Source organism: Camelina sativa, chromosome 11 (assembly GCF_030686135.1).
Source record: "Camelina sativa cultivar CO46 ecotype springtype chromosome 11, ASM3068613v1".
NCBI lineage: Eukaryota > Viridiplantae > Streptophyta > Magnoliopsida > Brassicales > Brassicaceae > Camelina > Camelina sativa.
Window position 1 is genome coordinate 50,106,686 of NC_141890.1, and position 12,507 is coordinate 50,119,192.

Sequence of the window (12,507 nt, forward strand, 5' to 3'; positions counted from 1 at the left end):
ATTTTCTCTATATCCACAAGCAAGAAATGGTAGTTCAGCTTCTGATAATCCCAATCTATAATATATGAAATTTAATTTACTATAACAAAAGGGAAAAAAAATTTTTAAAAATCAGAACCCAAAATCTATAAAACCCTTGTAAAAAAATTATAATCATTAATAACCATAGAGTAATTACCCCTTATCCCTTTGGGTATGAGAAAAAAAAAACAAAAAAAGTTGATCGATTACTTATAATAATTAGTGATGATAACAATCTAATGCAATGATAAAACATCGATACATTCCGCATTATTAATCAAATACTTTATATTGTGGCTTATCCTATAATAAATTTTAAAAACTAAACTGGCAAATGCGCCTTCCACAATGTTACTACTTACTACTATTTTGTTGTTGTTATTATAGTTTGTCTTTTTCATTTTATCCCTATACACCGAAAAGGAAAATTATCGACTTATCGTATATGCTTTTTGTTATCGACTTATCTTGTGATGACTGATGAGGCATCTCTAGACTCTAGTTTCTAATAAGTCTAAAGCTCCATATCTTCAAAGAACCTTATCTCAGAAGTAACATTTTTTAACCATAGTAGATGGAAAATAATGAAGTTGGATATATAATTAATGTAAGTAGGTAGTGCCTTTAACTAATAGTATAAGAATACAAATATAACCATCCTACCTTTAAGAATCTGAAGACGGCGTGATATATATGAAATTGGAGAGACAATCTAGCATTACCACGCCCAAATCCGCATGGTCTGCAAAAGTATTTGAAAAAGCTAGCATCTAATTTTCTTTAAGCCATCAGAATATTCCAAGAAAATCATGAAAGTAAATTGAAAACCCGAGAAGATTTGTTTATCTTAATTAAGGGTAGAAGTAGAACATTATAAATATTCAAAGGTCGTTGCATATGCATTACAACTTACAAGTGGGTGTCTTTAAAACGATATCAGATTCTGATTTGATGGAATCCTCAACGGTTCACAAATCACCTCTTCAAAGTTTTTTCTTCTTCTTTTTTTTAACAAAGAAAAACATTTAAAAAGGCATTCGAATATATATAATCAAATGTGATATGTGCTTTGGGACAATTTAATATGGGCCGTGTAATTTGGTGGATGCACAGTTGCACACCCCAACTTGGTTTCAGTTGGAATATGAATATCTATGATAACGAGTCCATATTGAAAATTTTATGCTCGGAGTTTCGAAATAAGAAACTCGTTTGGTGAATAAACTAATGTTTTTTGTTGACAAACAATTAATATCTTAAGTAAGAGCATATTGTAAGTGCAAATCATAATGAGCATATTGTAAGTGCAAATCATAAGGAGCATATGCTTTGACAAAAAAATGACATATGCTATGTTTGTTTATAACTATTCCCTTCAAACATGGACTAATTAAATAAGACACTACATAGTCTACATTTGCCAAAAGACAAAAACAAAACCCAAACTTTGATCTGGGGTATATAAAAAGCCCAATATCATTTAGGAAATTGGGATGTGACAAAAAAAAACACACACATCTGTTGGAAAAATTCAAACAAGTCATTAGTTCCAACTGTCTAGAGCTACACCACCGGAATATCCACAATTTCACATAAACTATTAATAACTGTATTATTGTAATCTCTCAAGCCACAGAAAATAAATAAATTTTATAATCATAAATTATTAGTCTTTGCTTAAGCGAACAAGTAAAGGATTTATAATAAATTTCAAAGTTTACAACATTCCTCGATTTTCATACAGTTTAGTTCACGAACCAAAAAGAGTTATAAAAGAAGACGATGTCACGCGGCAGCTCCACCGTCCTCCTCAGTTTCCTCCTTCTCACCGCCGTCGCAATAGCCGTAAGTCACTTTCTTGCAAAATGCAAATACGCACACAAATCTTATAATTATCAAAATCGTGTAGATTTTAATGATATTTATGTGTTATATAATTAGTTGGACAATGATGAGGACATGTGCGTGTTCACGGTTTACATAAGAACCGGTACGGCATGGAAAGCCGGTACAGACTCGGTCATGAGCCTCCGTGTTTACGACAGTTACGGTCAAAACGCGGTTATCTCCGATCTGGTGTCATGGGGAGGTTTAATGGGTCCATTTCACGACTATTTCGAGAGGGGCAATCTCGACATTTTCAGCGGTTTAGGTTCTTGTCTCTCAGGTCCGGTCTGCGCGATGAACCTGACATCCGATGGCTCTGGTGATCATCACGGTTGGTATTGCAATTACGTGGAAGTGACGATGAGTGAGAGCCGTCGGAAGAAAAGTTGTTCTCAGGAGAAGTTTAAAGTGGAACAATGGCTGGCTCGTGATGCTTCGCCGTATGAGCTGTCGGCGATTAGAAATCATTGTTCGGACTTTGTCAAGAATCAGCGAGTTGCTATCCCCACGTTGATGTAATGCGAGATTATTTTATTTATAACTTTTGGGGTCAAAATGTGATGTTTCCGTGTGTGATTGAGAATTTGTCGGTTTTTTTTTTTTCCTCAAATAAAGAAAATGAAAAACAAATGTGTTGTATTAGAATAATGCTTGACATTTTAGTGATCAATGTATATTATAGGAGACGAACATGGAGAGCAAGTCACACATATATTGATATTCTTTTTTTGTACGGGGTACATTGGTCGACGTCCGATCCACAGTAAAGCCAAGTTTTAGGAGTCGAACTCTCCGGTGCAAAGACCGGCATAGGTGGCTGTAACCACTTGTGACTTGCCTAGTCTTAGGCATTGGAAAACTTTGGCATATTATTTTTTCGTTTTTGTTACCATAGACAAATATTTGAATTTTGTAAAGCTAAATACAGTATTCCCACAATCTCATTCCTATACAAACAATTGAATCGATCCAAACCCAAAAATATAAAAATTATAGAATCCACACAATTTTGTCATTTAGTTGTCGCTCGCCGTCCCAAAAGAGTAAAATCGAACATAGAATATTCCGGCCATTTTTTTTTTCTCAGTCCTGCATAGATATTATCCCTCACGGTGATTGATCTTTAAATCACCGGAAAATTCTCAAGAGTCTTGTCCACGGCGTTTCATGAGTTGTTGTTGAGCTTCTGATAATCCTCTTGTAACTTGCTCATCTTCCGGCGTCTCTTTCCTCAATATCTCATAATCTCCCACCGCCAATTCCCACTTTCCGATCTGCACCCGCAATTATTTAATATTACATCAAAGTCTCATATTTTCTTATTCCTTTCAAATTGACCCCACTAGTTTTTTAATTGTTACCTTGGAGTTACAATCGGCTCTTCTGAGTCGTGCCTTGCCGTATCCCGGACGTACGGAGAGCGCCGCCGTGCAGTCCTCGACAGCTTTATCGAATTGACCCAATTTTGTTCGGCAAGCCGCGCGGTTACATAGCAACACGGAGTTTCGCGGATCGTTGTCTAATCCTTCGCCGTAAGCGGCGCAAGCCTCCTGGAACCGCCCGGCTTTAAACAGCTCGTTTCCTCTGAACCTAGCTTCCGCCACCGCCTGTGCCCTCCGTGATACCATGATCACCTCTCGGTTGTTCCCGTCTAGCTTGCCGGCGCGTTGGATCGCCTCCACCGCCTCGTCGAATCTGATTACAAAACCAAACATTAAACCGGGATTTTCAAATTGAAGACCCGTACATAACTCTGTACCGGGATCCTACAATAAAACCAATAGTAACCGGGATTTCTAAATAAACAGTATATAGATTTTATCTGGTTACTACAAGAAAACCAAAACTTGTAACAGTAAACCGACACTTCAAATGTGAGACAGGACCGGAATTGTCAAATTTAAGACCGGTTACTATAATAAACCAAGAACTGTAAAGAAGAAGAAAACAAAACAAACCTGCCAGAGGCTAAGTGAACCTGAGCACGGACGACCAAGAAACCAGCATAACCAACGGGTCCATAGTACCTAGTACTGGTATCCACATCGAAAACAGGACATCTAGACAAAGCTTCATCAGCTTCTTGATGTCTATGCGTCTTCAACAAGGCTTCTGCTAGCAATGAATATACTTGTGGGGCTGCATCAGCTCCTGCAGAGATTGTGTTTGTTGTCTCCGTAATCAAACCATTCCAATCTCGTAATCTCTTAGCTTCTGTGCACTTGTTGAGTTTTGTTTGTACAGTTTTCGCTTTTGCAATGTCTTCACTATCAGCCTCTGGACCCGAATGCTTAAAATGATATATTGATTTCTCCACCTCTCCTAGCCTATAGGAATTTGTATGATCTTTTTACAATGTTTATATATAACAAAGAGTTATGATTTATGAGGGTTTTTCGATTACCTGAGGTACAAGTTACCCAATCGATGATGTGCTCTATGGTAATGAGGTTCAATTCTGATTGCTTCTCTGCATTCGAAAACCGCATCAAGAATTCTCCCGAGGGCTGTCAAAGCTGCACTCTTGTTGCTACGATAAGCAGCTTTGTTGGGATCAATCGCAATGGCTGCATCATACAATGCTAACGCCTCTGCGAAATTCCCATTCTTGTAATCTTCATTCCCCATGATCTTCAACGTTTCTGGATCCATCCTTGTTGAGATTGCTCTACACAAAGATCCTGATTGATCTTGACTTTTTGTTGCGGCGGCCATCGTAGTCCTCTTTACGCCATATCCATTGTTATTACCGTAATTTACACCCGCCTTAACTGGTCCTGTCTGATTTAAATTGCCAAGGTTTCCATATAACATTACATTACTAGAAGATGCACGAACCAATCCATTGGCTCCTCTTGCTTTCTGATGATCGGTGATCATGCTTTCAAGCTCACCCGATAAACCAATGGCTTCTCTCGGCACTTTCCTCTGTCCTCCTCCTCGGTATGGATCAACGCTATTACTATTGTTGTTATAACTACTCCTTTGTTGTTGTTGTTGATGACTCTCGTAGCTCCCTAATTGATGGTTATTAGGGTATTGATTTGACGAGGGTTTTGATGGAACTACGGATCTCTGGTTCTGGATCTTTTTATTCTGGACTGGCTCGGCCAAAACCTTCTTCTGATCATCGCGAGGCTTCTTTAACTCGGTTCCTGGAGATTTAGTGAATTGAATGTTGCTTGTGGCGGTTGCAGCCGTAGATGTGCTTTTCTGGCTACCGTTATCGGCTGCGGTAGATTTCTTGGACCACAAGCCACGTCTACCAAACATTACAGTCAATAAACCACAACCTGATCTTCTCTCCGCCGCCGCGGCCACCGTGTTCTCCTCCATCTCAAGAACCGGCCTTGGAATTGGAAAACCCTATCCCTCCCAAAAGAACAAATCAATCAAGATTCAGAAATAAAAGAAGAAGAAGAAGAAGAAGAAGAAGACGATGGTGAGATTTGAAACACAGAAATTAATGGCGATGAGAAGGGAGAGATCTCATGTTTTAAAAAGAGGAATAGAGGAGAAAGATGTGATTAGGCTTTTCTCGGCCGGACGGTAAAGAGGAACGAAGATTCTTCCGTTTCGTGTTTTGTATTGGTGTCATTAATTTTATATTAAGTGTCATCATGATTTTTGGTTTTACCTATGGAAAGGGAAAATAACAAAAATAATTTGGTGAAAAAAGAAAGGAAAAGAAACGACTGGATTACTATATGTTTTTATGCATTTTTTGTTATTCGATGTCAAATGAGTTGGTAGTGAGTTTGAGAAATTGATGACAATTCATTATTGGTTAAATTCACCACAACTCTTATTCTGTTTTTCAATGTTTTCTTTGTCAACTCCTACTCTTTTTGTTTTGTTCTTTTCTTTTCTTTTTTTTGAAAAAAAGAAAAAAAAAACTATGGTTGTTGCCTGCTGACTGGGTCGTGTAAGAGAGCGAGGGAATATTTAGAAAGAGAGTGGGAGATTTGTCCGTAAATTAATCCGTGTTTTTCTCCAATTGATTCTATATCTAGATTTATATGATTTTATGGCGAGCACGTCTTTTCCTTTTATGTACCAAAACGTGTTTGATGATCTTTTCTAAAAAGTTATATCTAAGACAATAAAAGGAATAGAGAGACACGTATTGAACATTAAATTCTTATTGCATTGCCTATCAAGAGAGAAAGCATTAACATATAGAATGACCAGTCCGGACCGCGTCTTGTTCAGGCTAGACACTCTCGGTTCTATCGACAGGAATACCGAACAAATGCCTAGACTTCATTTTAAGAATGGCACCAGCTGGGTTAAGTCCTTTAGGACAAGTGCCGTACAGTTCTTGATTGCTCTGCATCTATATACTTTGGTTTCATTCTCTGTTATCGCCTGAAGCCTCTCTTGTGTAAACTCATCGCGGCTGTGTTAAACATAGAAGAACGAAAATGAAGTCCATGGACCTGAATTTAATTTAGACCGTTTGACTTCTAGTTTAATACCTGTCGCTGATCCAACGGTACGCTTGTAGTAATGCCGCGGGTCCTGGAAACTCCTCGGGGTTCCACCAGTAAGAAGGACATGATGTGGTACAACACGCGCACAATATGCATTCGTATAGCCCATCTAGTTTCTTCCGGTCATTTGGTGACTGCCGGTGTTCGCGTCCGTCTTTTGGCGGCTTCCTCGTCTTTAACCACGGCTCCATTGATCTATAATTTCCAAGACACAACACAGTATAGTCCCAAAATGCATTATTATGTTTATGAAAAGGATATGTTTTTAATTTGTCTCACATTTTCCACAAATTTGCGACAACAAATCCAAAGACCAAGATCGATTAAAGATTCTAGAAAGTAGCTTCACTTACTTGTATTGTTGGTAAAAACTAGTGAGGTCGACGACTAGGTCTTTGATGACATACATGTGAGGCAATGGAGTAATTATGGTGGGCTTTGACGTGTTGGGGTTTATGGGTTTAAGACATGCGACAGTGTTAGTACCATCAATATTCATCGAGCAAGATCCACATATCCCTTCTCTGCATGACCTTCTGTAACTCAAACTCGCATCTTCCTCTGCTTTTATCTTCTGCAACACGTCCAAAACCTATAGCAAGTGCATAACACATATCAAAATGAATACTAATCCTACGGAAATTGATCAACAATTTTGAGTTAATTACCATGGGACCACAAGTGGAAAGATCAACGAAGAAAGATTGAAGGAATGGTTTGAGTTAGGCTTGTCAGGATTCCATCTGTAAATCTTGAACTCCTTTTTAACTTCTTTGTGTTGGCCTGTTAGATAAAAAAATCGAAGATAAAAATCACTGAGTTTTGAACAAATAATAGAAATAATTGACTATTATATATAGTTTTAGTCATACGGTCATACCTTCTTTGTCTTTTGTTATGTCATGGGATTTTAGAGTATCTTTGGATAAATCTTGAGCCGCTTTATGGCCTTTTAAGATCGGAAAATCTCCACCGCCGCTTAAGCTACTGCTCAAACGTACATTCTCCGCTGTTGGACTGCAGATCCTCTGTCGCAGCACCCGCAACACAGTCGACATTTTCTGTTTGCTTTTGATCAAAAGCTGTTGAATCGCACGAATTCGTTTCCATCAAAATCTTTTGTGAGCAAGGAAAACAGGGACACGATGCATGACGATATCGACACGTGGACAGCCTAGAGGATGTGATTCAATGGCACGTGTGCGACAACGTGTTCGAGTACAAACTAAGCCCATTAAGGGCCATTAAGCCCAGTAATTATCTTGATTCAGGCTTGAGGACCGGGTCTCGTATCGGTCGGGTTAAGATATGTCCTCTTTAATTTAGAAACCCCGTTACTTGAGGATTTTGACAAATACTGCGTTTTGTTTGAAAACAAGGAGCATTGTCAATTTGCATTGGATCGCGAGCTTATTATAACCAACAATAACCAGACAAATAGAGTATATTGCAACAGAGAAAGTCAAAGATCCAAATAATCTTGAAAGAGAGATGATACGTGGCATGTCCTCTTTGTCTGGAGCAGGACTACCACCTTTGACCAATCCTTTCTTCATTGAAGAGATACTCACTTCTGTTTTGAATCTGCTCTTCTGCTTGTTTGATATTTCATCGTACATAATGAATGTATATCGATACAATTGGTGTTATTATTATATTATAGTTAAACTATTGGTAATTATATAGCAGAATCTTGTTTATATACTACAGCATATGTAGTCATTTGATGCTATAGATAATTTAGCTGATATGAATATAATTTCTTCAATTGGTCTCACGTGATTCGTAATTATATTAGCTATATCATTAATAGTAACGTACTATAACACTGATGTTCTCACGAAAAGTTATACTAATTTTTTTATTACAAATTAATTATCGCGTCGTCTCCAAACACTTAAATAAAATAAAGGTGAATAAAGCAACAGGTTGCCAGTTTTTTTTTTTTTTTTTTTTTTTTTTTTTTTTTTGTTGTTGTCCAATACTCAAACACCTTTGTCTCATTTAGCTAGCTAGCTAGTAGTACTCGCAACTCGCCAAAAAAAAAAAACATATCAGGGAAGATAAAGTTATAAAAATAGATATTGTATGATCTTAAACGTACTTAATATTCTGTAAATTTAGATATTATGATATCAAGTGTGCATTCCAAGCGATTGATTGGATGTCAAAGAATAAAAAACCAGTGAGGAAACCAACAAAACCTAACGGACAAAACAAATATATTCTTATAAGTGGAAGGAATATAGTATTTTTTTTTTTTGCAATTATATTTTGCTTAACTGTGGGTAACAGCTTATACATTCTCTTCAAAGGAAAAAAAAACATATACTTATATAGCCATTGTACTTTTCATGTATTGTAGTCTTTGTAGACTTGTAGTAGTGGACAATTTTCGCTATAAAAACAACAATTATATAGATTTTGCCTGGGTGAATTCAATATGGAATCAACAAGGCTTTGGTCAAGATTTTTTTTCGATAATTATATAAAAAGTTACGGTTCAAATTTTATGAGAAGCTCATAACACATCAACCATCACTGCAAGGTGAAAGTTTTTTTTTTTTTTTGTGGTAAATTGATTTATATTAAAGATTTTGAATCTTGATGATCGGATATCCTTGTTACATGGGCTTACAACTAAGCTTTTCCAATTAAAAAAAAACTGAAGCCACTCACAATTAGCCTACTCCTACATTAGTCAAACCCAGTTGAGGAAACCTGGTTATACAAAAGAATGGTTATCACGAAACCATTTGGGCAACAAAACACCAAAACTATAAAGATTAATTATATCTCAATAATACATTTATGTTTAATCCTGGGTCAAAGCTTGAGATAAATAAAGTTTAGACATGTGTTAGTACCGGTCAATATCAACTATCTTTGTATTAATAAATAATTTTTAGGGGACCATAAAAAGATAACCTGTAACAGTGTCATGGATTATGTTAAGTGTATTTAAATTGCGATATTATGGAGGGAAGGGTCTAATCAAATCTAATATCTCTTTTGACATGTCACGAAATCTTTACGAAAACTGTCCCTACAGCCACCGTTTCTGTATGTATATGTAAATTATGGGTGTAAATGGTTATAGCAGTTAGGGCGGACAAATCCATCAACGGATTAGACCGCTTTTTATTTATCATTCATCAAATACAGTTTGCAGCAGTGCGGTCTAAGGATTATAGAAAGAAAACTGATGCGGACCAACTGCGGACCATTTTTGTGTACAAATAGAATTTGTCCGCAACAGTCTGCTAACCACTCTATTTTTGGGCGGTCTAAACTGCTGATGGATTTGACCGTTCCGACTGCAGTTACCATTCAGATCCTATGTTGCTGTCTCGTCGGGTAACTGCAGTCAGGACGGTCAAATCCATCAGCAGTTTAGACCACCCAAAAATATATTTGTATTAAAAAAATTGAATTGTTAGCATGGGTTAACTAGTTTAATTAGTTAAAGCAATCCAATAAACGGGATACAATTAGGTGAGTGATTTGATAGCTCTATCGCCACAAAAGTAAAGTTTATGGTCTGATTCAGATGTAACCTAACATTTTATGTTAAAACTGTATATATGTGGTGTGTGTGATGTTGCCTCTAATCTCATAATAATTTAACTTTTGATAGAATTATATTATTCCATATCGAAGCTCGTTCTATAACGTAACTAGGTACTGAAAAGTGAAAACCCCGATATGTTTCAGTCAATCTACATGGTCAGCCTCGAGTCTCAACCAAACCATCGGACTACTACTACAATTTGTAGTTGGGATGTTATAATTATCGTAATTCGTAAATTATACTATAAAACTTCTATATGGTATTTTATACTCCCAACTACAAATTGTAAACACGTTTAAAGTAACGTTAGCACCGGAATAATAAATCTACAAAGTGATTACTCAAGACAACATGTTTTGTCTGTTGACAACAAATATTCATCAATAATGTGTTTAAGTTTAACCAAAAAAAAATCATTCAATATAGAAATTCGTTAGAACGTCGATAATAGTATATAGTTTGATTATAAAAAAATCTTGTTTAAAAAAGTTATGCACTAATAAATAAAGTTTTTTTCAAACAAATTAAAGGTACGTGAAGATGTTAGATCTAGGGATTTCACTCGAAGATATGGTCTTTAAAAAGGCAAATATAGGCAAGTAGACAACAGCTATGAAATAGTACGACAATGACCTCAACAAGTACATAGTCACCTCTAATTTATCTATAAATTAACACAATAAATAAACTAAATCCTTGGTAAAAGAAGATTTTTTTATTTTTGAAATCTGCTGTTTCTCGAAAAAATTACAGCATTGAAAAATAGAAGAAAATAACGTTAACACAATACTGTACACTTTATTTGAATTATAAAAGGATTGATCGGATGCATACAAACAAAAAACACAAAACAAAACTGGTTAATATTTTTAGAAACTAAAAGTACAGAGAAAAAGGCTTCTTTGAATTTTTTTTTTGTTTGTAAGGGAAAAAGTTTGCTGGATTTGCACCTTTGACTGTAGTTCGTAGGTGTGCGGTTGAATTATCCCCAAATTATCTATCTTGTTTAGCATATGTCGCATACAATAATAATATAGAGGACCTACCATTCCAAAACAAAATTGAAATTACGATTTAATTGATAATGATTATTATCAATTAATTTTGAAAATTATATTTAAACGAACCTTTTTGCCAAACATAAAAACCGACTAATTTTCAACAGGGGTACTACTAATCTACTGAATATCTCACCAACAGCAACTTTATATTTTTTATTCAGACATTACAGAATAAGAATGGATATCCAGACTTTTATTTGTTTTGTTGCGTTTGTTGAAACTTGAAACAAGAGAAAGAAACAATTATATATCCAACTATATTAATTGGAAAGTACAAATATAAAACTAATTTTAAATTGTGTAAAAAATTACATTCAATTACTATTTGAAAAACTTAATTAAGATTAAATAATTAATTAAATATAAATTTTTAATTAAAAAACGAAAATAGTGGAAATATCAAATAAAATAAATTGTAAAAAAGTAACTTAAAAAAACTAATAGATAAGATTCTTTTTACATGTTTATTATATCTTTTTATTTACTTCACTACTATAGAAAATGTTTCACAAAAGTTTAAATAATTTTATTATTTTTTATTAACATGTTTTCAATAAATATTTTTAAAATGCAAAAATTATCATATAATCAACAAATTTTTAATCACAAACCATTATAAATAACATAATAACAAAATAAATTATTATAAATTTTCATAAAAAAAAATTCAGTCCATGATTTTTGGCTAGATAGTACCTAGTTATACAGTAAAAAATAACTATAATTAAAAAATTTACAATTAAAATCAGAAGGGCAACACACAGATTATTGACTCGGTCAAAGGCTGTGCTCTATTTGACAACTTCTGTTACTTGTCTCTGTTTAAAACAATACCAAAATGTTGCTATTTCACATGTAATTTACGCATCTACGTCGACAGTTTAATATTAGCCTCTCATTAAAATTCTACTTTAGGAACACACAGGTACAAATAATTCTCTTACATCTAAACATATTTTTAAAAAATAATTGAAAATTAAAAACACAAAAAGAAAAAGTATGAGAAGAAAAGAACAGAGTTGTTACAGAAAACGAAAAAAAGAAATGAGTTTTCTATCTTTCAACTATTACCATTGTTTGTGTATAGAAAATTAAATATATTTTGTGTAACGTTCTAATTTGTAAAACCCGATTAAATATTTAAATTAATCAGACGCTCCAATAATTAAATAATATAAATATTTTCCCTATTAGTTAATATTTTTTTATCCTGTCTACAATTCCTTTTATTCCATTCACTCACAGATGAAACAACATTTCGAAGCACTCATTAAAAGATACTAATGATAATGAAATTGATTATATAAGTTTAATACTTTCTGTGTCTCTAATATTTTGATGTTTAGAATTTTTCACACATATTAAAATAATGATGTATATAATTAATTTTTCTTTTATTTTTATGATTTTTACTTTTTATTTTTGGTCATCTCATGCATATGCCATGATTTATTTTTCTGACATTTTCTCTACT

At 34.6% G+C, this 12,507-nt stretch overlaps 3 protein-coding genes across 3 annotated transcripts; 1 reads left to right on the forward strand and 2 right to left on the reverse strand.

Moving 5' to 3' along the window:
- Positions 1 to 1,581: 1,581 nt before the first annotated feature.
- On the forward strand, positions 1,582 to 2,538 carry PLAT3 (Lipase/lipooxygenase, PLAT/LH2 family protein). Its single transcript, XM_010446189.3, has 2 exons — positions 1,582 to 1,866; positions 1,963 to 2,538. The coding sequence occupies exons 1-2, from the start codon at positions 1,804 to 1,806 to the stop codon at positions 2,425 to 2,427; spliced, it is 528 nt and encodes a 175-aa protein (XP_010444491.1). The 5' UTR covers positions 1,582 to 1,803; the 3' UTR covers positions 2,428 to 2,538.
- A 64-nt stretch (positions 2,539 to 2,602) lies between these two features.
- LOC104727164 (inactive TPR repeat-containing thioredoxin TTL3) lies at positions 2,603 to 5,826 on the reverse strand. The gene is made up of 4 exons (XM_087476636.1): positions 4,313 to 5,826; positions 3,867 to 4,235; positions 3,270 to 3,603; positions 2,603 to 3,182 (listed from the first exon to the last, which is right to left on the reverse strand). The coding sequence occupies exons 1-4, from the start codon at positions 5,242 to 5,244 to the stop codon at positions 3,051 to 3,053; spliced, it is 1,767 nt and encodes a 588-aa protein (XP_087332762.1). The 5' UTR covers positions 5,245 to 5,826; the 3' UTR covers positions 2,603 to 3,050.
- Positions 5,827 to 6,032: 206 nt separating this feature from the next.
- SDH2-3 (succinate dehydrogenase 2-3) lies at positions 6,033 to 7,499 on the reverse strand. The gene is given in 7 exon segments (XM_087475632.1): positions 6,033 to 6,219; positions 6,222 to 6,307; positions 6,387 to 6,596; positions 6,755 to 6,993; positions 7,070 to 7,122; positions 7,125 to 7,184; positions 7,282 to 7,499. Coding segments are annotated over 7 exon segments (924 nt in total). The 5' UTR covers positions 7,460 to 7,499; the 3' UTR covers positions 6,033 to 6,121.
- Positions 7,500 to 12,507: the final 5,008 nt, after the last annotated feature.

Coding starts and splice junctions, on each gene's coding strand:
- LOC104727164 (XM_087476636.1), bottom strand. CDS start 5,244: ATGGAGGAGAACACGGTGGCCGCGGCGGCGGAGAGAAGATCAGGTTGT. Junction 4,236..4,312: donor TTGGGTAACTTGTACCTCAG/GTAATCGAAAAA, acceptor AAATTCCTATAG/GCTAGGAGAGGTGGAGAAAT. Junction 3,604..3,866: donor GTTCACTTAGCCTCTGGCAG/GTTTGTTTTGTT, acceptor TTTTGTAATCAG/ATTCGACGAGGCGGTGGAGG.
- PLAT3 (XM_010446189.3), top strand. CDS start 1,804: ATGTCACGCGGCAGCTCCACCGTCCTCCTCAGTTTCCTCCTTCTCACC. Junction 1,867..1,962: donor TCACCGCCGTCGCAATAGCC/GTAAGTCACTTT, acceptor TTATATAATTAG/TTGGACAATGATGAGGACAT.